This window comes from Lolium perenne, chromosome 5, assembly GCF_019359855.2.
Source record: "Lolium perenne isolate Kyuss_39 chromosome 5, Kyuss_2.0, whole genome shotgun sequence".
Lineage (NCBI taxonomy): Eukaryota > Viridiplantae > Streptophyta > Magnoliopsida > Poales > Poaceae > Lolium > Lolium perenne.
Window position 1 is genome coordinate 54,088,561 of NC_067248.2, and position 26,537 is coordinate 54,115,097.

General features: G+C 42.2%; 1 protein-coding gene across 2 annotated transcripts; it reads right to left on the reverse strand.

The window, feature by feature from the left end:
* Positions 1–336: 336 nt before the first annotated feature.
* Positions 337–20,148, reverse strand: LOC127299217 (achilleol B synthase). 2 transcript variants are annotated; one of them, XM_051329150.2, is made up of 18 exons: positions 19,866–20,148; positions 10,648–10,833; positions 9,256–9,345; positions 8,992–9,183; positions 8,757–8,841; positions 7,582–7,748; positions 6,840–7,028; positions 6,616–6,729; positions 5,594–5,716; positions 5,402–5,521; positions 5,219–5,317; positions 4,618–4,674; positions 3,885–3,931; positions 3,652–3,795; positions 3,387–3,564; positions 1,707–1,781; positions 1,507–1,590; positions 337–750 (listed from the first exon to the last, which is right to left on the reverse strand). In XM_051329150.2, the coding sequence occupies exons 1-18, from the start codon at positions 20,061–20,063 to the stop codon at positions 619–621; spliced, it is 2,280 nt and encodes a 759-aa protein (XP_051185110.1). In that variant the 5' UTR covers positions 20,064–20,148; the 3' UTR covers positions 337–618. The 2 variants fall into 2 exon arrangements, with proteins under 2 accessions (XP_051185110.1, XP_071675980.1); XM_071819879.1 differs by lacking the exon at positions 8,757–8,841 and having other exon boundaries at positions 9,081–9,183.
* Between the last annotated feature and the right edge of the window lie 6,389 nt (positions 20,149–26,537).

Genomic DNA, 26,537 nt, shown 5'->3' on the forward strand with positions numbered 1-26,537 from the left:
CGCTATATTTATCATAAATTTATCTTTTGTGCCCAGGATACATGGGAATCATTTCGAGTACGTCCAAATACTTTTATATGAATACAATACTTGATCATCTTTTGTTTTTAGGATGATTCATATTTCAATATATGAAATTATAATGATTTTTGGGGTTTATCCGCTTTTCTCAACATTTACTTGACGTGATAATAATAATTATTATTGTCGTGCAAACCAGACACAATAATACTCACTCCGTTCCATTAAACACGTTGGAGATTTATCGAAATTCAGATGTATCTAGGTACCAAATACATTCAAATTTAGATAAATCTTAGACAAATTTCATGAAACAAAGGAAGCAAATGATACCTTATGTATAAATGAAACCTTCTGTACCATGTGATAACAATGGGACCAAAATTTACGTGCCAGGAGGCGCGCCAAGGCACGCTCCAGCGTCTAGTCAATAACAATGATAGCCCATTCATTCTGAGATTTATTCTGAAAGTCTAACAGAAACTGAAACTACAGAAACATATACGTGATGTACTACTGTGGCACATCACTGAAAAACATTGTGCGTGAGCAAAGTTACTCGTCTTGCGAGATGTGTTTTTCTCAAGTATCTCATACTCAATTGCACCCATCTTTGTTCTGGTTTGCAGTAAGTCGGCGCCGAAACTCTCCGAGAGCCATAACGGGGAAAACATTGCGGTAGTTAGGATAGTTGAAGTAAAAGGCGGAGTTAGCACATCCAATATGTTCCTGTCAGGAAAAGGAAAAGAAAATGCAAGATGTGAGGGGGAGTTTAAGATGCTCAAGCATCCACTACATCCATCCATGGCACGGATGACGCATCACTTAGCTTATAGCTACATAAAACGGTACATAGCATATGCAAGATCTATATGGATATATGGAGGGTGAGGAATGATATTATTTTTAACAAAAAAAAAATCTCTTCACTTTTTTGCAGGTTATCCATATGGTGTCACATTGGGTTCAGCTGTGGGCTCTACTGTTACCGGAGGGACAGCGGGATGCTATGGCTACTGGATGCACACGGTTCCAGATGGTCGCTCAGGATATCTTATGCCAGGCTGGCTGGCGGCACAATAGACGGCTACGTTGATGTGTAGTCCAGTTTCATTTTGTTTCTTTCGCTGGTTGATTCTTGTATCAACTCTGGACGATGTCTGAGGTGTTCTAGACTATGTACTCGTAACTATTTTTAATAAAAAGCCGTGTGCATCATCATGATGTAGAAGCCGGGGTCTTATTCCCCATTTCGAAAAAAAAAACACTCCAATGGCATTTTCAGAGTTTTGAAATCTAATACTCAATTGCATAGTTTGCCAGCCATACAGCCCGAGCAGAATAGAGCTTTTTGTTTTTTGTATGTAGTGTCACTTTTTAGTAGGGCGAATTTTGACAGAGTAATCTGTTCTTTCTTTATAATAATGCTGTACAATGGATCTTGAGTATCCATTCCATGGTACAGAATAAGTGAACTAAACTCACCTCCTGGGGAAACTCGCCTGATTCTAGCTGCATGTTCATCAGCACTAGTGCTGCCCGATGTAGTGGTACCGGATCTATTTCAACCTGGTGCGAGAGTCCAAGAAGAAACTATTATGTTATAATGACAATATCCCCAAAATAATATACACAACAAGCAGTTGAAGATACTACTAATGCCTTCAATCGAAAATTGAACACACCTGTCCAGCATATATTAAAGCTAACATTGCCCATGCAGTGTCCACTGCGTGCGGAGCACCGTTGTCAACGTACACCTGTTAATTTTAGAGGAGAAGTAAACTTTAATTTTTCCTTTTTTCCCCACGTGATACCCATTGGGATCGAATTTCATTATCATATATATGTAAAGGAATTGCAAACACAACTAGACCACAGCACAAAAAGGTGCTAAACTAGAGAGATTGATTTAGTTTCTTGGTTGGCATTAAAGGGAAAAAATGTATTTTACCATAAATATATCAAGTTTGGAATATCTCTTTATTGAAAAAATGTACGATATTTCTGTCCAAGTCGACAATGTCATTATGCTTGGGCCAGCACACATGAGCCTACTCGCATGCGTCAGCAACGTCTTGCTACCTATGCAACTAAGAAATGAGATGTTTTCAACCAGGCGATTCGAACTAGGAGCTCCTATCCATCGCTTTTAGCGTCTTTGGGTTGCTCCGTCACCTACAAATAAGATGGCGCGTTCCTTTAACATGTTAGTTACTCTCTTTTTTCCAAAAAGGATGACACTTATTTATCTAAATTTGAATGTATCTAGGTATAATTTAGTGTATAGACACATTTAAATTCAGATAAATCCGCGACACCTTTTTTTGGAACATAGGAAGAATTAATTTATATTTTTTAAAATTGTATAAATATTTTTTCTTAAGGATTAATAATATTTGAAAAAATAAAAATATGAATGTTCACATATATCATAAATATATGTTCATATTATAAAAATAATTTTTCATATGTATTATGCCGATGCTCATATTTTTTAAATATTTGCGAGTTAGAATGTTTTGTTTGTATATGAAAAAAATCATATAAAGAAAAAAATGTTCGTAGTACGTAAGAATGTGAAGCCATCATGTGAATTTCTACAAAACTCAAGCACTAAAAAATAAATAAAAATATTTCTCTGTTCCAAGAAGTAGAAGGAAAACCAAAGAATACCACCGAAACCATAGAAAAAACAGTAGAAAATGATAGAACGAAAACTGCAATGAAAAAGGCGGAGGAGAATTGATAGAAAGGAAACACTCCAATGCTTCGTCGGGCTGAAAAATTGGCCCGGCCTATTTTGCGGCGGGGGTCCGCAATAACTAATAGCTTGTTAAAAGAATAGTGAGCCCGTCAATAGGGTTTGAAGTTGCAATTGGCACTCGCGGCTCGCGGGCGGCAGGCATCAGGTTTAATATGGGCCATGCGATCGTATTGTGGGCTGGACTTCATGCATACGACTAGAGGAATCTGTAACTTCATCCCTTTGCATGTTCTCTACTGAGAGATTTGCACGTCACAACGCATTAAAATATACACACGAAGTTTCGGTGTTTTTTTAGGAAATGAAGAATACTATGCTCATAAAATTCACGTCATATTTTTACTATTATTTAGTGAAACCACCCAGTATAGTACGGTATTTAAGAGAAAAATAAGACGAATGTACCCTTTGATTCTAAATACTTGTCGGAGATTTAATGAACTTAGACATATTTAGACAACATTTTACCTAAATCAGTGAGAAGTATTTAGGTTCGAAGGGAGTATTACAAGTTAATAAGATGAACACGAATTAGTATAATATAATTACTACATTCCAAATGATCGCAACTTGATGAAAATAGTAATAGGGCCCTGACCTCCGTTTCGATAGAAAGATAGGTTTCCCCCCATCCACCTGCACTTTGTTGCTTTGACAATAGAAAGTTGCATGCTTTCCTGATAGAAGAACTATTATTATAGGTTCTTCCAGCAGCAGCTAATCCTTTTACCCCAAAGAAGGTTCCGTAAGTGAAGCAAATGCCCCAAGTGCCGTACCTGCATCATAAATGAGTAGAGGAAAGTTGTCTTTAAATCACAAGTATGAAAGAATTTGAATGTGATAGATGGCACGATGTTACTCACCAAGAACCATCATCCCGTTGTTTGCTCTGAATAAACTTAACTGCACTTTCGGTACATTTTTCTATCTCTTTTTTGCGATACATTGGATACAGCTCAGTGAACAATACAAGTGCATCAAGCACGGATGCTGTGCATTCAGCAGATCTATCCATTGTATTTGTTCTAGAAGTCAGTTCTCTCAAGGAAATATAAAAGCAGAAGAAAGGATAATATTTAAGATTTTAATTGCTTACGGATGATCGATGACAATGTTCTGAAAGCTCTCGGAGGGATTGAGAACCTGTGATATCAAACAGAATGCATGTTAGATCATATGCAATATAGTATGTTAGGCTGGAGATGGATAATACAAAGTTATCCCTCCTTTACTGGTGTTTGCTACGACAGATACAGTTAGCACAATAAACAACTCGGGAGGGGAGCCGAGGCATTTTTCACACAAAAAGATAACAACTTGCAGGACTCCCTTTAAATTAGTTTGTGTGCTACAAAGATACATCTTTATTGTTCCTTGGATGCAAGAGTGTGTTTTATTTCTTTTCGTAAGGATGTTCTTGTAAGGGCTGGTTTCAGATAATATATGGCTTTATGCCTTTTCCACAAAAAAAAGTTTACTAGTTATTTGCTAAATGTTCAAGCCTTTATTTGATAGTATTTAAAAGTAGAATGACAAACCTTACAAAGTACAATAAAATTGTACAATAACACCTCTAATAAAGTAGATTATGAATGATTTTATTTGGTTAGGAAATAACTGAAAATAAACGGGTAGTTTAACCTGACATTCTGTTATGTGTATATAAGTCATGATTATTAAAAACTGATTTAAAGTAAATCAAATAGTGATAACACATAGAAATAAAATGATACCATTTTAGTACATTTGACATTCTTACAAGTTATAAGCATTACTCATGAGGTGGATCATTTTGGCACAATTGATAAAAGAGAACCGTAACTACATACCTCTAGCCAGGAATATGTTCTTTTGCATTCATATGTAGAAAAGGAACCGTCTTTGTTCTTCAACACAGAAAAAATAGCAATCAGTTGCATGGCGTATGCACTATGCTAAAGGGGCCAAAGCGGCTGTTTATGGATGAGAAAAAAATATACCACCATACAATTCAAGAACAAGCATTTCCGTAAAAGTCTAGTTTGTTCACAACAATGGAAGTCCTACTAGCTAGTGGACCGATGGCTAAAATTTGAGCAAATCACATCAAAAGATAGCTAAAAATTCAGCGTGTCCTTATAGCATTAGGCATAACATGTCAAATAAAAAAACCTTCTCTCTCGAACGTGAGACAACTTCACCCCAGATGGAGGTTCTAACCATGGCGTGGTTAGGCTTGATGAAAATAAACTAGTTTAGCAAGTAGAGAAATGGATTGGTTGTAGGGCCTAGGTACAAGTGCCAAAACTAAGTGATTGGTTTGACACCAATAGTTGTCAGAGAATAAACTCGTAATACTTCTAAAAAAATACCAAGTTGCATAATTTCCACGAGTACAAGGAGTTGTGGGAAATCTATGCTCATGTTAATTCATGTAGTTTTAGGGCATACCATGAAAGAAAGGATGCAGTCAATAGCATCATACAGCCTTTCTTCTTCTATTGAGTCGCCAACATGCTTTGGCAAAATCTTTGATAACAACAACAATGCCTGCAGAATGTAGAATATTCAGTTAGGTATTATTGTAACATGAAGGTAAGCATCATGCCAACGGTCATACAATAATCTACTTACCTTGACGGATTCTGCGGTACAGTCAGAAACAGACCAACCATTGTCTATTGTGGAAAGAGTCCATGAACCTTTCGATCTATGGCGATAAAAACTTTGATAACTTGGATAATTTTTACGAACCTTCGGATGTAAGGAAAGTTCAAATTAGATTAACTAAAATATATTTATTGAAAAAGGTAGAAAATCACAAACCTGTGATTTCTTTATAAACTCATGAGCCTTCTCTATAGTTGGACCAAATTCTTCAATAAGATTTGATGAGCAAAAAGCTTGAATTATAAATGGAGTCTCCCAGCTTTGGCAACCGTCGTAAATCTGTTATTTAATAAAAAAAATCACATGTGCATGTCCAGTTTTGCACTTGAAATGTCCCAGAATCTTATTTGGAATGAACACTTATTCCTTAAAAAATTTATAGAATATATTTTTTAGTAATAAAATTAGAGAAATCACATAAAACTGCATGATATCACAAGTAGCTAGCTATTCCGAAGGGGAAAATTATTTTCATGCATGTACCCAGAAAATGGGATCATTTGCTTATGTGTCCTCTTGAAACTATGGAACATGTGCCACCAACTTACTATGCGAAAATCTTTTCATTTATTATTATATAGGCCCAATTTTCCATATGGGGAAGCTTAAATAAAGAAACATAGTTTATTAATTATTTTTCAACTTAAGTTAATTATGCATGATATATTTACTCTAATGAGTACGAAAAATACAAGGAGGGCCATAGGACGACCAAAGTTGACATTGGCGGAGGCGACACATTTTTTTTGAGGGACTGGAATGTTGCCAAATATTTTAATCTTGATAGGACCGCATGGAAATCAACTATCCATGTGCCGGAATCTTAGTTTACTTGTTTCATTTTCTCGCTCCTTCTTTTGGTTTCCTTTTGTTTTTGTTGGGTTTCATATCTAGCTTATCCCAACTTTCTTAGAAAAAATACTTTGATGTTACTCTCTTATTTGTTGGTATCTTTGTATGGCTTTTGATGCTCTTCCACCGATGAGCCAAGCTATACAAAATATGCTCTAGTTGTAACAATATTTGTACATGCGTGAAGTAACCCCGGGGAATATGACATGTGAAATCATGTCTTTTATATGAAAACCTTGTGGAAAGAAAAGTGTCTATAAATAAATAGTTTAGCAGCCACTATACAAAATATTATACATATACATGTACATCCAACGAACAAGTACCTTTGCCTTCATGCCGTCTTCTGCTAGCCACAAGTAGTCATATACTCTCGGAAGATGTTGCTTGAAAGCATTTGAATTTGGATTTTCTACCCAACAACATATCATATTCAATGCCTATTAAACATTAAGATATCAAGGAATATATTAATAAACTTTTTTTGGAGACAATTATTTAAAGGAAATCTAGTTTCTTAGTGAAGCCAAACTTTAACTGATGCATTTACCTTGTCAACGGGACAAATGGTGATATATTCAGTTGTTTCATCATTATAATGAATATGTTCCATGAGGTTACTCATAGCTCTCTCCCTTAGCTTGTTTGTGGGCCAATAATTTAACATTGGCTCTACAAATCTATTAAGACAACCATTTATAATATTTTGCGCCTGTGAATGTGGATGATGAAGGTCTTCCTGTTGCAAAATAATAACTTGGATTAAGCTTTCTATTTTTTTTTATATTTGCTTCCTTTTATAGTTTGTTGATGTAAATATGATGTATGAAGCTCTTATAAATTTTGATTTTTATATGGTCAAACAAAAGTAACATTTTTGATGAAAATATGAAAGAGGACCAAAATACAGCGTTTTCCATTATACATAAAAGAACATATATGAAAAAATTACTATCAACCGCATTATGCACTTTTTTGGTAGGGTCATCTACAATATAATATTTGTGGGATGCACTTCTCTTACAAACGTAAGGAACAAAAACCATGGTACATATAAAATAGGGCCAATACATAAGGTTTCCATCTGCAAGTGGTAATAAACAGGAATACTTATTGAATATTTTCTTTCAAAATGAATAATGTAATGTTTGGAACTATTAAAACATATTAAAAATGATGACTATTTTATTCATTAACTTTATGTTATTTTATGATAAAATAAGTAGTGGATTATTGGCATACACTTTTTAGTAAGGTCATATGTTTAATTAATACTTAAGATACTAACAAACCTTAGCACAAGAATCACGAGCCTTATTCCAGTCAATATTTTCATATGGTCCACAATAGAGCTCCTCTCGTAATGCCAATATAGTCGGAGTAATGGGCCCAACAAATTTCTTCCCATAAAGGTATGCCATTGACATATACACCAACCGACAAAAGCACCAAAATCGTCCTACATAGGATATATTTTTTTTTATTAGGAAATATTATGTATATACTAACCAGCAAAAGAGCCATAATCTTATATGAAAGATGAGGAGTGTATTTTGTATCAACAATTTTGTAGTTTCAATTTATTTCTTGATATTTTTATTGTCCATACCTTCAATTTCACACAAAATATTAATTAAGCGTAACATGTTTCATATTTCCCTGTTTTCTATATTTTAGAAAATATTTGGCATCAAAAGGAGGAATGACCGCATTTCAATAATCTTCCCATTAGGAGGAGAATTTCCATGTGTGGCACGTTCAGAGGATCATATATGAAACAAAAAATGGTAGGATGCCACCAACTGTACCAGTGCCAAAAAAAATATGGCTCTAGCTTTGCATTGTCAAATAGAGCACCTTTGGCAATGGGAGTATAAGCATATCTTAGTGGCTGGAGTAGGATCATTTTTTCCTAATTGTTCGTAAAGTTTTGGTTGCATACATAACTTTTGGTCTGTAGTAGTTTTCTCAAAATTCACTAAAACAAACAAATTTCTCATATCAGTGTTCATTTTGGATGTATGGATCCAAAAATGCTTGAAAGAAGGAGGGAAATAAAAAAAAAGCTTATGACATAATCTTGTACCTCACAAGAAGGCACATAAAAAAACGCTCTCTACATGGGTATTTTTTTATTTGAAGGTTTTGTATGCTGTTTCTTGACGTTACCAATATTATGACCAATTATATGACCTCTAAATTTAATAAATATTTTAAGGTTGCAATATTTAAGTAAAGAACTATCATAGCAAAAAATAATGAGAAGGATTAGGGTTTTGGTGTCTTTGTAGGATCAATGTTCGGAATTTCTCATAAATTTATAGTGGAACTATGGTGTTTAGTTTCATGGAGTGAACTGCCAAACTACTTTTCCATTTTCTTTGTAGGATCAATTTTCAGACTTTCTCATAAATATATAAGTTGTATGTGATTGCAGGACCATTTTCATGGAGCGAGAAACATGTACCTGGATGAATTGGGAGAAAGTATGGAACCAACCATAGTTCTGGTATAATTGGATTGTTTCCTGACCAGTCATAGATACCAAGTATCTATGCACACATGCAAAACAATTTAAATGATTAACCCAAAGTTTGTAAATTATCGTTATATATGTAACACAATGGCTTCTTTTTATGGAAGTATGCTTGCATAGTTATCGACAACATATATTATATTGCATATAATTAATACACACATACTGATAGAAATATCTTTCCCCATTGTGGTACATGAGTTGCAGTTCCATGTGATAAAATCCAATCCTGCCCTTTGATCAACGCATCATTACCATGTAACATCTCACCAAGAAGCCTTAATGCTGCATAATTTAAGCAAGACCCAAACATATTGCTTGGTCCCCTAACATGTATTCCCCAACCACCATCCTCATTCTGCAGGTGTTAATAGTAAGAAAATACACAATTAATTTATCAAAATGTGATAATATGCTAGAAATAACATGCCTGATGGTTGTAAATATGCCGACATATTTCACGTCGATGTTCTGAGGATATAACTATGTCCAGAGATCTCGTAACATACAATGAGAATATCTGCAAGACGAAGAAAAATCCCAATAAATAAGAAGCAACATTATGATTAATATAATTCCTCAATAAAATAGAGAAAATTATAAAATTATAGAAAATATACATGAGTTGTTATTCGGAACAACCAGATTTCGACTTCTTCTGATATATACTTCTACTCGTGATTCTAACCAATCCATGATTGGTTCATAGAGTTGACACACTTGGTGTCACTGACATGTTTTTGATAAATGAAGTCATTATGGAGGCATATGTCTCATGAATATAACGTGAGTATTTGTGCATCCCTAACCAAATGGGCAACCAACACAACTGAAAATCACATATCACACTACATCCATAGATCCATATGCGCACTCCTATCCTCCAAGGATTTGTTCTCAACGCACTTACCCTTTTAAAATTGCAATGCAATTTTAGTAACTGCACTTCTACATACTTTTCATTTGACCAATGCTACAAAAATATTAAAATATTGCTATATTCCTTCTTTGGGACAAAAAACGTGATGTTTTATGCCCTTTTGAGGAAAAGGAGATTATCAACATGGCCACTTATGGCCCACTCTTATTTATTGTGAACAAATCTTTAAGCTTATCTATTTTGAAACAAAGAGGATATTTATCTTACTAATGGATGTCCATACTTGATTCTTGGTTTTAATGACTAACATAATTTTATCTGCGAAAACCATGTACTCATGCTATCTAATCATATGCCAGCACATGTAAAATAAAGTGATAGTCGATGGCATGCCAATGATAAAATTTCTAACATTTAGCAATCGGCCCACTGGAATGATGACTTGCATGAAAAATGGGGCCACATGCGCTGTACTCATGCAAACATGCGCATGTTGACACATAATGTCAAAAGTCTGTATGCGTACATGTAGTTAGGAAGTTAAGTAGATATTTAAAATTATTTGATTCATAATCATAGTGCCTATGGTCATTTAAATAGCATATCTTCCGTTAGTTCTTTGTTAGATCGTCATTAACTTATTTACTCACTATCAATGATCGTATTCAAGTTCATCTTCCTTTTTCCTACAAGGACATGGGAACACGGTCTCTTACCCTTGTTCTTTCTTTTCGTAACATTATATGTTAAAAATAAAAACTGATTGAACATGGACGGATACGTTATTTATAGTTATGCAGCAAAAGCTTGGATATACATGACAACATGGAGTTTTGTGGTTTTTTGTAATTAACAATACAAACTTTCTTTACTATTTGTTTGCATCCGGGAAAAATTAGAGCACTAAAATGTCAGCTATATATATTTAAATATAGTACTTACGAACATAGGCATAATGAACAAAATTCCACTATAATCACCAGGCCAGTGGCCATCATGTGCTTGGAGAGTACACCACTGATTTAGAGCTCTCGTCAATGATGTTGATATGCATTCTTCTGTGACTTCTGTAATGTTTTCAAGCTTGATCTTTGGATTACTTACGCCAAGAGAGTTTAATTTTGCATACTGCAACAAACAATATAATGTTAGAACTTAAAACTATATGTGGAATGATGCATGAACATGATATTAGTGTATATTTGATGAAAACTAGTGTAATAAGACCAAAAATTAGTGTATAGTTATGATAAAATATTGTTGCATGTGGAATTTCTAGGGTATATATTATAATTTTATGGTTCAACAAATGTACTATTCATTAAATACATCGGAGAATATTTGGTGCAACGGGACATTTAGTGCACCCATTGTCAATTGATACCTCTACAAGTTGTTAAAAATCTTAAAAGAAGTAATAACATACACCGTACTTGTATCTAACAGGTTACAAAATTTTAAATATGAATTCATAACTCAAGCCAAAAGGAAAACGGATATATTAGGCACGGAATAGCACCCAATGTAACATGGAGTCCAAATTTGGCCTATTGTCAATATTAATAACAGAAAATTCATTTTTTTTTCAAGTTTATCTCAAATTTGAATTTAATGTTGTGTAACAGAGTTTGATACAAGTGTCAAACTGAGGGCTAGTTGTGACGTGTGAGAGAGGTTCACAAATACACGTGTGTGAAAGAAGCTTTACACTTGACATTTTATATAGACAAGAGAGCACATGACAGGGAATCGATACTAGTGGAAAATAGGCTATCTGTGGCGCACCAAAATTAAATTTTGTGGCACATATCCAGGTCGCCAAAGTTGCTATGCGACTAGTATTTGAATTCTGCGGCGCACATATACATGCCCACAGAAATTTTGAAACTTCTGTGGCGCACTAGGTCAATATGCGCCACAGAATTGTCTTGAAAACTTCTGTGGCGCACCATGCCAATACGCACCACAGATTTTTTTTTGAATTTTAAAAAAAAAGTGGCAGCCAGATCTAGATCTAGATCTAGATCTAGATCTGGGGCCACCGGAATATCGCCGTTTTTTTGGAATCTCGCCGGAAGGTGAGTGGGGTGGGGTGGGGTGGGTGGAGGAGGAGGAGGCCGGCCGGAGGTGGTGGTCGGAGGAGGAGGAGGCCGGCCGGAGGTGGTGGTGGTCGGAGGAGGAGGTGGTGGTGGTGTTGGTGGTGGTGTTGGTGATGGTGGTGGCCGGAGGAGGAGGAGGTGGTGGTGGTAGTGATGGTGGTGGCCGGAGGTGGTGGTGGTGGTGGTCGCCGGAGGAGGTGGTGGTGGTCGCCGGAGGAGGAGAAGGTGGTGGTGGTCGCCGGAGAAGAATGGAGGAGGAGGTGGTGGTGGTGGTGGAGAAAGAAGGGAGGAGGAGGAGGTGGTGGTGGTGGTGGTGGTGGTGAAGGAGGAGAAGTGGGGAGATGGAGAAGTGAGAGGAGAAGTGGTGGTGGAGGAGAAGTGGAGGAGGAGATTGGCGCCTCCGAATTTCAAATTTCCGGACAAAACTTCTGTGGCGCATGGGGCACAAGATGCGCCACAAATTTTTTTTTTTGCAATTTTTGTATTTTGCACGAAAAAATCTTTAACTGGCCGTAACTTTTTACTCTTTTCGATTTGGCGATTCTAAAAATTGTCCATCCGGGCAAACCCCGGTGAATTTGATGTAGAATTTTCGTGGGGACATTTTGATATATGTGCGTTTTTTCGAGTTCGTATGCGACCAGAAAACTAGTTTGATGATTTTGCAACGCAATTTTGCAAAAAAAAGTTGAAATTCATGTTTGTTAATTTTCAGTGGTGCTAGATAACATAATATATGGGAATCTCGAAGAATTTTATTTTTTGAAATTTCTATCTATTTCTTTCTTATTTTACGGTGCTAAAAAAGGCGATCCAGGGGGTGGAGCTGCGTGGGGAGAAAAAATCCTTCAGAATTCTGTGGCGCATATTTTTGGTGCGCCACAGAAATATGAACTTCTGTGGCACATATGCCACCCTGCGCCACAGAATTTTGACTTTCTGTGGCGCATGTGGCAAATGCGCCCAAGAATTCCCTTCGCTCATGTGCAGTGCTGGACCCCTGAAGATTCTGTGGCGCATCCGTCCACATGCGCCACAGAAAGTCGAAACGCACCAGTCCAACATGCGCCACAGAAATTACAAATTTCAGTGTCGCATATTTTTTGTGCGCCACAGAAATAATTTTTGTGGAGCATATTTTTTAGGTGCGCCAAAGATGCCATTTCTACCTATAATGGTTTTCCTACTAGTGCAATTTAAGGAGCTCACGTGTGACTTGTTTTTTTTTTTTTGAGAGCAACCACATATTTCATTAATCGAAAACCAAGTTACATGAAGCAACACATGTGGAAACTAAAAGACAAACCGGGATAAAATGATTATCCTGAATTTGCAGATAAAATCCTAAAAGATCGAGAAATACAAAACGATCCCTAGGGTTTCCTGCAACCACCGTAGCCAGCGGCCGCCGTCCAATTCCAACGCCGTCGAGACGAACGCAAGAAGAGACGCCGAGCCTCCACCATTGCAAGATCCAAGAAAGCACCATCGCCAACGAGGCTTTGTGAGTCGATGAACAGGCCTGCTGCAAGCAGTGAGGCACATGTCGCTGTGGCACGTCGACCGGGGGACATCCCCGTGCTGTCTTGGACCAAGATACGCCGCCTCCCATCGACGAAGTCGGAGAAGAAAGACATATCCACCACCTCCGGACCAACATCTTCGCTCCAGAAGAACCACCTCGCCCCGGCCCCCAGCGCTGTCGTGGACAACGACAAACGCCAGTGACACGTCGAGAAACAGATCTCGCCAGATCTGAAGAACGGCGAGAAGACCAAGCTGCCGACCTGAAAGATCGACAAGCACACGTTGCCAACAACTCCGAGACGCCGCCGTGAAGGTCGCCGCCGGTGTGGGAGTGGAGTTGAGGCAGATTTATTTGCCCGGGCGCCGCTCCCACCACCCCAACGACGCACCACAGCAGACAAGCCTTAACTACAAAACGGAGGAGGAACGAGGTCCCCTCCCCCTCCTGCCGCCGGAGCTCACGCCGGTGAAGATGGGATCTGGCCGCCGCCGCCTAGGAGAGACGAGCAGGGACAAAACGTTTCAATCGCCACAGATGCCATTTCTACCTATAATGGTTTTCCTACTAGTGCAATTTAAGGAGCTCACGTGTGACTTAGGGTGTGTTTGGGAGAGCTCCACTCCACCAAACCAATGATGTAGCAGGTGAAGCGGCCCCAAATAATTAACGCATAAACTCCACCTATTAGCCGGGGTGAAGCTGTGTATATGGATATTGGACCGTACGTGGTATACAGACTCCAAATTATCTCTTGTTAATCTGGTAGACAATTCAACATGTCAAGGATGCTCTCACTTTATCATCCATCACATGTAGTTCATATGGCAGACCCCAATTTTCGTGCGTAGATCTTAACGCTGATTTTTTTTTGTAATGATCGTACTACCAGGTCGCTAGACAAATTTGAAAAAGGAAAACAAAATAATGAGGGTACCCAAGACGTTGGAAAACATCCTCCCACTAATGTGGAGCTGAAACAAATTTTCTTTCCAAACAGATTTTAGAACTCCAGAGCCCGTTATGTGGAATGGAGTTTTATACGTGGACTGAAGTGGAGTGGAGTGGAGCCATCCCAAACACATCCATAGTAAGATGTAAAACCGGTTTTAGATTTTTTTTCTTTCTAAAAAAAAGATGTAAAATTGACCTCGATCACGGGCGGTGAGCCGTTAGAGGAAATCAATTTAAGGAGCTCTGCCGTGACGTGGACATAGTAAGATGTACCTCACCCGACGTTGACGTTAAGCGAGGAGCGGAGTCGCGGAGATGACGTTTACATCCGAACATAGCCCCGGGCCAACAGTAATTAACTCCAGGATCAAACAGGGAAAATGCTGCGTTTCCGCCGGAGGCTCCATCGCGTCGTGCCTCCGGATAGCGCGTCGTCGGATCGTTTTCATCGCGCGCTAACAACCTGGCACGCGTCCTCCCACGTGGTGAGACAGCGATGGGTGGGGGGGGGGGGGGGGGGGCCCCACATTGCCTTATCTCTTCCGTTCTTCACCCGTCCACACTTATCTGCCCGTAGCCTCCGAGCTCCACCATGCCGGCGAGGTGCTGCCCCGCCCCCATCCCTCACGCACGTCGCCGGCGAGATCTCAGCCCGCGTCACCACCAGCCTGATCCCAACGAGCTGCTGCCCCGCCCCCATCCCTCACGCACGTTGCCGGCGAGATCTCAGCCCGCGTCACCACCAGCCTGATCCCAGCGAGCTGCTGCCCCGCCCCCATCCCTCACGCACGTCGCCGGCGAGATCTCAGCCCGCTTCACCACCAGCCCGATCCCAGCTTGCGGCGGCGCCGTTTCTCGCCCAGTTCTGGCAGTCTCCACCGGGTGCTGCTAACAAGGGCAACCATGGCGAGTGCGAAGTCCAAGCTCGTCGGCGCCATGGCAGCGCTATGACGCAGCTGCAACAAGGTGGCGGCGGCGCCGAGGCGGCCATCCACGCGACATCAAGAGGGCGGAGCTGCAACCCCCGTCACCGGAGCTGCAAAAGCCGGCCGCCGGTGCTGCAAACCGCCGTGGCCGGAGCTGCAAAGGCCGTCCGGAGCTGCTGCATCCTCTGGCCACCGATGCTGCAAACCGCCCGTGGCCGGAGCTGCAAAGGCCGGCCGGAGCTGCTGCAGCCTCCCGCCGCATGAGCTGCAAACACCGGCCGCCAGTGCTGCAACCTCCCGTCGCCGGAGCTTCAAAGGCTGGCCGCCGCTGCTGCAACCTCCCGTCGCCGGAGCTGCAAAGGCTGGCCCGCTGCTGCAACCTCTCTTCGTCGGAGCTACAAAGGCCGTCCGCCACTGCTGCAAACCCCCATCGCTGGAGCTGCAGAATCGGCCCCGCTGCTGCAACCTCCCATCGCCAGAGCTGCAAAGGCCGGGCGACGGTGCTGCCAGCGGGGGCGGCGGCGCTACCATCGATGGGAGTCGGTGCTGCAAGGAGAGGCGGCGGTGCATTTCAACCGGAGTTGATGTGTGCTGGCAAGGTCCCTCGCCGTACTTTTTCAGGGAGGATGGTGCGGGGAGGAGTACGTGTTGTCTCTGCGCGTGGTATTTTTCGTTGTTTTTTCTGTTTTTTTTTTCTATGTGGGGAAAGAGGTGAGTGCAGGAGAGATGAGTTGTAACGTACTGGTCCCGGGACACGTGTCGTTCGGGGGACTCGGAGGCTCGGAGGTAATTATCCTCCGGAGGATCCTCAGCACGATCCATCAAACAGTGCTAAACCTTTGCCAAGCAGTAAACGAGGGGACAACTTGGGTAGGATCTGACTTTAGATAGGATCTATGAGATCGATTTTTTTTAATACAAGAAACATGTTCAAATATTTTTTAGAAAAAAATGACAACACACATCTGTGTGATATATGCAACACCGAAAATTTGTTGCTTCAAATTCGACCTACATTTAGAGATCCAAAAAAGATAAGTTTGGGAGTGAATAGTGTGAAATACTATTCACCCAAGGTTGACACTATTCACAGCAGAATTTGTCTTTTTTGTTTCTCTAAATGTAGATAAAGTTTTGAGCTAAATTTTTGTGGAGTTGTAAATACAGACTGTAGGTATGTTGTAAACTTTTTTCCAGATTTTTCGCATTTTATAAATATGATTTTTATGAGCTGATCCTACGATCTCACCTAATGAGCTGATCCTATATAAGTCTCCCCCCAGTAAACGACATGCTCCCGGGGCCTGTCTCTGTCTCCGCTGGTGGAGACTATAAAAGGAGCTGATCGTCAGGCATGGGTGCGATGATGCGAACTGGGGTCGGCCTCCCATGGCTTCTGCCTAGCAGCTGCTTGCCACTCGCCATGGAGGAAAGCGGGATGCGCTGGATGGTCTGAACTTGGGCATGGAACATCGGAAATCCACCTCTACATATAGGTGGGTGTCCCGAGCTTATCTTTGGACGTCCATCTATGCTTTAAGATCTGTGCAGCATGTTGTGCACTTTACAAAGAACTCCTCTAGTATATTCTTCTGTTCAATACAAAAACAACCTTAATCTACAGAATATTTGCCGTGACATTCCTGGGCTGCTGCTACTCCTTTCCTTGCCGCATGAACCCATCGACACAAGTAGAGCTTCATTAGAACAATTAGTACATAACTAATACATAATTTTTTTGTTAGCCATTTTTCATGACGTTAGTTGCACCTGCTTTTGGACAGTTCGTTTCGTTTAGGGGCAGTCCATCTAGCACTTCTAGCGACGGCAGGTTACCAGTTCCAGATGTCAACGTTATATCACAGGAATTATGTAGGCACATCAGATGTTTCAGCCAAACATCTAAAAAAAAAGATGTTTCGGCCAAACATTACATGGCAATTCTGTTATACTAGTATGACTCACTTTGCATGCAAGAATCATTTATAGATGCACAAACAAAATGACGGATTAGTAAACCAATATAGGAAAAAATAGCCATGGGTAACCATTGCATTCTAACAACTCAAAGCGTCATTATCAAGCACAAACATAAACCGGAAATTCAGATCCATAAAAATTCGGATACAAAAATACAACAAACATGAACACTTTATTTCTGATCCAATATGTTTTCGTCTAATATACACAAATCCAGCAACAATTAGTCTTGCAAGAACAAAGGGGAACCAACCCATCTAGGGGTAGCCACGGATCCAGGCCCTCCAAGCCTAGATCCGTACCCTCCAAGCCCAGACCCGGCAGTGGTTGGGAGGGATCTACTAGGCTTATCCCCGGCGTGGTCGGAGGAGAAGGGGAGGACTCGAGGGCGTGGTCGTAGCCGCGTTGGAGGACGGAGGCTACCCTCCCACCGTCTCGCCGGCCGCTTCTCGGGCAGAGAAGGTCGCTGGCCCAACGCCTGGCAGGGGAGGAGGCCCTGGCCGCCACGCCTCGACCGGGATGTTGGGGAAACCTCGCCATGTTCGACGGTGGTCGAGTGAGAGAGGTGGAGGGTGGACGAGACGGGGAGGGTGGAGCACCCTGGTGGGGTGTGCGGGACAGGAATGAGATGTACATGTCCATCTTCGCGTCTATAGGGGTGCGATCGTGCACAACGTACACGTCAAAATTGCAAAAGGACTAGAACGAATCTTAAAATAGTGTTGGCCGTTGGATAAGCCAGGAACCCCCACACCTATGTAGAATCGCCGCGTTGCATGGAACATCCATCTTTTTGGTCCAAGAAAGCAACGTCCTAAAAGCGACGGGCGACAAATAGCTCCTGTGGCTGGGCTTAGCGTGATGGAGTCGCTTCCCTCTTTGTCCACACAAGAATAAGAAATGCTGGAGTCAATAGTTTCTTCCATATACTACTTTCTTGTGATTTCGAAGTTTTAAAAAATCTTAAAATAAGTGATGATACATATTATAGTTTTATGTAACATGCATGTTACAAAATTTAAATACAAACTAATAACTCAAGTAAAAAAAAAAGGAAAGATGTGATTTAGATAAGTATCTAACGTAACTTGGACTCTGAATTTGGCCCATTATGAATATCAATAACAAATAAAAAATATCGTTATGTTGTCTAAAATTTAGATTGAAAGTTTTATAGCATGTTCAATACACATGTCATAGTTTTTGAACATTTTCTTAATCTCCTAAATGTGTCAAACAAGAGGCCATGTGCAACAGGTCCACGACAAACCAGCAGTATGAGAGTATCCACCACCCTGGCCATATGTACACACGTACACGTGGGTAACATAACCTTTACACTTGATATTTTATATAGATAGACAACAGTGCACACGGACAGCATGGGGAATCAGATTTAAGTACCTCTCCTGTGACATAGCAAAATGATGATATACATATGCATACATATTTCAATGTGCTATTTGACTTATATCTTATGTATTAAATGATTAGATACATATAAATTGTACCATTGTGTACATGTATATATTATATATGATCACATATCATAGTAATCAGGTCGCCCATCGGGTAACTCAAGGACGTAAACATATACCCATACCCTATCCACGATTAATCTGGTTGCCCAGAGGTCACACCCATGGGCACACATGATGACCTATACCCTACCCATTCGGGTCGGGTGCCCATGGGTCAAATTGCCGGCTTGACACCCGACAATGACGTGAAGCGCGGGGTGGTAACAACTTTTACAGAAAAAGCCGAATAGGGGATGACGGTCTTGGAGCATGGGGAGGAGGAGGAACATGGTGGTGTCAGGATCATTGAGGCATAGCCCCAAATCCTTTTTCTAGAGACGCTATAAAAGAAGTGGATATCGTTAGGAATGGGTGCAATGGTGCTAACTAATAACCAGAACCTACGGCGGAGAACCGTGGCCGGAACCGTCCGGGCAGCCAAGCACTGTGGCGTTACTTAGGGTCATGGTCTCATGGTCTATACCGTCTGATAGAGTACACATATGTGTACGAGTTAGACATAGACTAGGATTATATGGGTTTCTTGTACTTTAAGTCTCTCCCCTTCTTGTACCTTTTTATATACATCTTGATGGTCATGGCAAGGGTTTTATATTTTCTTACGTATTATCACAGCTAAGATGTCACAAACTCAAGACCTTGCCCACGCAATACTAAAAATAAAATAAAAATTGTACAACCGAAATCTACGCTAAGAACTAAAATAGTCTAAACGTGAAGAAAACTTGAATATAAATACATTGCTCAATCTCTTTTACTATGGATGCCACCAAGGGGGCGTGCATGCATCATCCATTTTCCTAGTCAAAGAAGGCGACATCCTAAAGGAGACTGGCAACAATAGCTCCTGTGGCAGGGTTTAGCGTGATGGACTCGCTTGGCTCTTAGTCCACAGAAGATTAAGACAGGCCGGATATAATGTTTCTTTCACGTACTTTCTTAGTCCACAAATCATAGGTAAAGGAGAATCTCCTTTAGAATTGTTTTGACCGAATCATGCGTTCCTAGCGGTTCTTCTACTCTACACTACAACTAAAATGGCCGTTACAGAGGATTGCCGATCGGTTCGTTTTCCTATGAAAACCAACGTTTTTACGGTTGTAACGCTTGTTTCAGGAGGGAAGTGTAAAGTTACCTGCAAGCGTAGGAGGAGGTCCTGGGACTCCTTCCTCTCGAACCGGTGCTCCGTGAAGTCCCGACGCATCCTCTCCACCTCGGCGCGTTCCTCGGCCGTGCCGGCGTCGGGGTCGAACTCCCACACCTGCCTGCCGAGGAACTCGCTGGTCGACCGTAGCCACGGCCCACTGGCCCCGCCGATCTTCAGCTTCCACATCGTCCAACAGGAAATTTCACCCGACGTACGTGTATATATGTAGACGAGCAACGCACAACCCAGGCTAGAGGTATGACCACACCCGTTCGAATCACCAGACACCAGTGTATATATACACGTACGGACCTTACTAGCAGATAATTTCAGCATGAGTTTTCTATCATTTTTTTACATTACTGATTTGTTTAGAGTGGAACCTTTCAAGGCGCTGAGGCCACTCCTAGTAGAGCCAGCCGCCAGCGTACGTAGGTAAAGGAGCGGATACATGCATATACACTCACTAGTGGAAAACAGGGCTTTCGTGGGAGTCTTTTGTCGCGGGAGCGCCTGCACCCGCGACAAATGGCCTGACCACGTCGCCCAGAAACCGTGTGGAGCGGGCAGGGCTTTTTGTCGCGCCCTTTTGTCGCGGGCCGTATCTCGACCCGCGACAAAAGGTGTCTGAGTGCTGGGGCTTCCTGTCGGCACCCCTTTTGTCGCGGGTCGTAATACGGCCCGCGACCAAAGGGCCATGGCTATATATAGACACGCAGCCAGCCCCCCCACCTTATTTTTTCCTTGGTGGTGAAGGTGGAGGTGTATGCTAGCTCATTTTTTCTACATGTGCACAAGAGGTGTTTGATGGAATGCTTGTAAGAGGGATGCCACTTGATTTTAGTTGATAAGATTTCTCCTCTTTTCGATCCTAAAAGGTTAGCCACTATTTTCTCGTATATATATATATACATAGTCCATACAATACTAATTTTAGAAAGGTGATTGCATCTGATATATATATAATTGTACTTATGATGCAGATGAGTCATCCATGGATGTACGGTAACCGATGTGCTCCCGCTTTCAGAGAGGGCGTGAATTCTTTCCTGCTTGTGGCCGAGGCCAACAAGTCGAAGCAAGGTTTTATGTGCTGTCCATGTCTAAAATGTAAGAACGAGAAGGATTACTCTTGCTCAAGAGACATTAAGAGCCACCTGCTTCGGTTTGGATTCATGTCCAGCTATAATGTTTGGACCAAGCACGGAGAAGAAGGGGTTATGATGGAAGACGGCGATGAAGAAGAAGATAATGATGACCAGTACCGATCTATGTTCTCTGAATGCGATGATACCGCAATGGACGACAATGAAGAAGAAGGAGGTGAAGAACAGGCATCAGATGATCCTGTTGATGATGATCTTCGTCGGGCCATTTCTGATGCAAGAAGAGACTGTGGCACGGATAAGGAGAGGTTGCAGTTCGACAAGATGTTAGAGGACCACCACAAATTATTGTACCCAGTTTGTGAAGATGGGCATAGAAAGCTGGGTAGCATATTGGAATTGCTGAAATGGAAGGCAGAGGTCGGTGTGACTGACTCGGGATTTGAGAAATTGATGATAATATTAAAGAAGCTGTTTCCAAGAAATAATGAATTGCCCGTCAGTACATATGAAGCAAAGAAGCTTGTCTGCCCTCTAGGATTAGATGTGCAGAAGATACATGCATGCATTAATGATTGTATCCTCTACCGCGGTGAGAAGTACGAGAATTTGAATAACTGTCCGATATGTGGTGCATTGCGGTATAAGATTAGAAAAGATGACCCTGGTGATGTTGAGGGCGAACCACGCAGGAAGAGGGTTCCTGCGAAGGTGATGTGGTATGCTCCAATAATACCACGGTTGAAACGTTTGTTCAGAAACAAAGAGCATGCCCAGTTGTTGCGATGGCACATGGAAGAACGTAAGAAAGACGCGATGTTGAGGCACCCCGCTGATGGTCGGCAGTGGAGAAACATCGGGAGAGAGTTCCCGGATTTTGCAGGTGAGGCAAGGAACTTATACTTTGGTCTAAGTACAGATGGCATGAATCCTTTTGGGGAGCAGAGCTGCAGTCACAGCACCTGGCCCGTGACTCTATGTATCTACAACCTTCCTCCTTGGTTGTGCATGAAGCGGAAGTTCATTATGATGCCAGTGCTTATCCAAGGCCCAAAGCAACCGGGCAACGACATTGACGTGTACCTAAGGCCATTAGTCGATGAACTTTTGGAGTTGTGGGCCAAACCAGGTGTACGTGTGTGGGATGAGCACACCGAGCAAGAATTTGACCTACGAGCGTTGCTATTCGTAACCATCAATGATTGGCCTGCTCTCAGTAACATTTCAGGACAGACGAACATCAAGATATTTATCCATCTTCCGTAAAGAAAATACACAAATATCAGGACGATAATAATTGTTAAACATATATTTGGTATATGTGTATTTGTTAGTATATGATTTGTAATCATCTTCTGCCTTATCTCTAGGATAGCCTTCTTGGCTCCCAAAACTTATACTCTATATATACTCGTCCGATTCCGCCAATCTCTCTCCCTCTCTATCATTCTACATGGTATCTGAGCAGCGCCGATCCTAACCTAGCCGTCGTCCAAGCTTCCGCGCCGCCCCCGGGAAGGTCGATCTTCATGATCTACTCCGGGGGCCGCGCAACCCGTATGAGGGTTCGTCCGCCGATCCGTTGATCCGCTGTCCTCGAGTCTTTTTTTTCCAATCCGTAGATTGGTTTTCTTTTTGCTCCGCCGATCGCTCGACCGGTGTTTTCTTTTTGGTTTTGCCGATCATAGATCGGATTGAGTCGCCCTCGCCCACTGCCGACGTCATCACGCGCCTCTACTTCAACCTCGGCGTCGACTTTGCACCGGCTCTCCTCCATCCTTCGCCCTACGCCGGTCACCGCGGTCGATTCGCTGGCTGGCTGTAGCGCCCGCCTTGGTAGGCTGCCACGGCCGGCTCGCCCGCATCGTCTCCGCCTCGGCCGGCCCGCCTCCATCTACCATGGGGCACGGCTGCACGCGATGCACATGGGACGTCGTTTGCTCGCAGCCGACCGCCTTCGCCTGCACGATCTCCATCGCCGGTTCGTCTTTGCCGTCATCGTCTAGGACATCACAACGTCGCCAACGACTCCGATCTACGGCGCGCCGTCCATCCCATGGCACGTGTAGCGCTGCCGTCGGTCTGCTCAACCGATCACGTGATACGTCCCAAACGTATCTATAATTTTTGATGCTCCATGCTTGTTTGGTTACAATCCTTATATGTTTTATGTGCACTTTTCCACACTTTTTAGCATTTTCTGAGACTAACCTATTAACGGAGTGCCAGTTCCTATTTTCTGTTGTATTTGTGTTTCAGAAAAGTTGTATATGAAAGTTTCTCAGAATTGGACGAAACAAAAGCGCAGAGTCTTATTTTTCCGGGACGAAGACGGGGCCAGAAGGACACACGTAGGAGAGCAGCCACGTGGCAGTACATAGGGCAGGCGCGACCCCACCCTTGGCCGCGCATGGGTCTTGTACTGGCACATCGTCGCCTCGTTTGCTCCACCCTACCTCCTATTTATTCCTCGTATCGGGAAACCCTAGGGACGAGAGCCTCCATCCATGAAAAGTTCCGACGCCGCCGTCAACCGAAACCCTAGTTCAGCAGGGTTCTGCAGTCCATCCCGGCACCCTGCCGGAGAGGGAAATCACCGCCGGAGGCCTCTACATCGTCATGTCCTCATCCGAGGTGATGCGTGAGTAGTCCTCCACGGGACCATGGGTCCATAGCAGTAGCTAGATGGCTCTCCTCTCCTTGTTGTGCTTCATGTATAGATCTTGTGAGCTGCCTAACATGATCAAGATCATCTATTTGTAATTGCTACATGTTGGTTTGACATGGATCCGATTTATAGAGAGATTGCTTTCGTTGAGATTATATATTATGTTATTATGATCTTGCATGCTCTCCGTTTCTAGTAGATTCTCTGGCCAAGTAGATGCTAGCGACTCCAAGAGGAAGTATTTATGCTCGATAGTGGGTTCATGCCTCTATTTAACCATGTGTTGTTTCTACTAGGGAGAAAATAGTGGTGTTCTATTCAAGGGTAGTTTCATCGTTTACTTTACACACATTGCTTAAAGCGATAGTCCGTATACTTTCATAGCATGTATTCTGCACCAACCAATAGCGTAGAATCTCTGTTTGTCAATTGCCCATCTGTAATTTGTTTACCCAACATATTTATTTTATTGGGGAGGTGCCTCTAGTGAACTGTGGACTCCGGTCCTTCTTCTTTTAATTGCAACCTTCTCCAGCATTTTTCTGTTATGATCTCTGCAAAGAATTCTTCCACACGGTTCGTTTAATCCTTTGTTTTCAGCAAAACCAGTGAGCTTGACAACCTCGCCGAAAGTTGGTGACAAAGTACTTAGTTTTTTGTGTGCAGGTCTCCACGTTGTTGCTGACGCCGGCAGTGCGCCCTGCCACGAGTTGGTTCGCAACACCTCGGGAGAGAACGTTTTTCTCCTACTGGTCGATAAACCTTGGTTTCTTACTGAGGGAAAACTTCCTGCTGTGCTCATCATACCTTCTTCTTGGGGTTCCACTCAACGTTGCGCATAAATTCTCCTTCATCAACTCCGCGCTCAGCAAAGACTTTTTCTGGCGCCGTTGCCGGGGAACTGAAGAAACCCTACACCACAAGGATTTCTAACTCCCACGGCAACTTCACACCAGCAAGACTTTTTCTGGCGCCGTTGTCGGGGAGAAAAACATCTCTTCTGCGAGGGGAGTCTCTCACTCTCAACTCTTTTACTTTGTTATTGTTTTGCTTGCATATTTTATTTTTATCTTGTTTGCATTCTATATCGAAAATCCAAAAAAATTAGTATAGCTTTTATTTCTGTTGCTTGCATTATTTTTATTAAATGGCTACTCCTGAGAATACTAAGTTGTGTGATTTTACTAGCACCAACAACAATGATTTTATTTGCACACCCATTGCTCCACCTGCTCCTGAAGCAGCTTTTTATGAGATTAAGCCTGCCTTGTTGAACCTTGTTATGAAAGAGCAATTTTCTGGTGTTAGTACTGATGATGCTGCTTCTCACCTCAACAATTTTGTTGAGCTATGTGAGATGCAAAAAATATAAGTATGTAGATGGTGATATTATTAAGTTAAAATTGTTTCCTTTCTCATTAAGAGGTAGAGGTAAGGAGTGGTTGCTATCTTTGCCTAGAAATGGTATTGATTCTTGGGTTAAATGCAAAGATGCTTTTATTGGAAAATATCATCCTCCTGCTAAAATTATATCTTTGAGAAGTGGCATACCGAGAGAGCTCCACAAGGTAAAAAGATAAATTATGTTGAGGAAACTTCTACTTTGAGTAATAAGATTGATGCTATTATGTTTATGCTTGCAAATAATAATGCTCCTATGGATTGATGACCCACAAGTATAGGGGATCGCAACAGTCTTCGAGGGAAGTATTACCCAATTTATTGATTCGACACAAGGGGAGACAAAGAATACTTGTAAGCCTTAACAGCGGAGTTGTCAATTCAGCTGCACCTGGAAACAGACTTGCTCGCAAGAGTTTATCAGTAGCAACAGTTTTATGGCAGTGGAAATAGTGAAATAACAGCAGCAGTGAAATAAAGACAGCAGTAGTGATTATAGTAAACAGCAGGATTAAAATACTGTAGGCACAGAGACGGATTTAACGGGCGTTGCATGGATGAGAGAAACTCATGTAACAATCAAAGCAGGGGCATTTGCAGATAATAATAAAACGGTATCCAAGTACTAATCAATCAATAGGCATGTGTTCCATATTTAGTCGTACGTGCTCGCAATGAGAAACTTGCACAACATCTTCTGTCCTACCAGCCGGTGGCAGCCGGGCCTCTAGGAAAACTACTGGATATTAAGGTACTCCTTTTAATAGAGTACCGGAGCAAAGCATTAACACTCCGTGAACACATGTGATCCTCACATCACTACCATCCCCTCCGGTTGTCCCGATTCTTGTCACTTCGGGGCCATTGGTTCCGGACAGCGACATGTGTATACAACTTGCAGGTAAGATCATAAACAACGAATATCTTCATGAATCAATAACATGTTCAGATCTGAGATCATGGCACTCGGGCCCTAGTGACAAGCATTAAGCATAACAAGTTGCAACAATATCATAAAAGTGACATCTACGGATACTAGGCACTATGCCCTAACAATCTTATGACTATTACATGACCAATCTCATCCAATCCCTACCATCCCCTTCAGCCTACAGCGGGGGAATTACTCACACATGGATGGGGAAACATTGCTGGTCGATGGAGAGGCGTTGGCGGTGATGGCGGTGAAGATCTCCTCCAATTCCCCGTCCCGGCGGAGTGCCAGAACGGAGACTTCTGGCTCCCGCGACGGAGTTTCGCGATGTGGCGGCTCTCTGGAGGGTTTCTGGCGACTTCGACTTCTCCCCGTGCGTTTTCAGGTCGAAACCAATAAGTAGTCCGAAGGGGGGCGTCGGAGGCCGGCCGAGGGGGCCAGACCACATGGCCGCGCGGGCCCCCCCTGGGCCGCGCCGCCATGTGGTGTGGGGCCCTCGGGCCTCCACCTCCTTTGCCCTTCTGGCTCCGTCAATATTTTGGTAAAATAGG

Excerpts from the sequence above, each read along its gene's own strand:
- LOC127299217 (XM_051329150.2), bottom strand. The coding sequence starts at position 20,063 with ATGTGGAAGCTGAAGATCGGCGGGGCCAGTGGGCCGTGGCTACGGTCG. Across the intron at positions 5,522-5,593 it reads AGTTTATAAAGAAATCACAG|GTTCGTAAAAATTATCCAAG; the intron begins GTTTGTGATTTT and ends TTACATCCGAAG. Across the intron at positions 3,796-3,884 it reads AACATTGTCATCGATCATCC|ATCTGCTGAATGCACAGCAT; the intron begins GTAAGCAATTAA and ends TACAATGGATAG.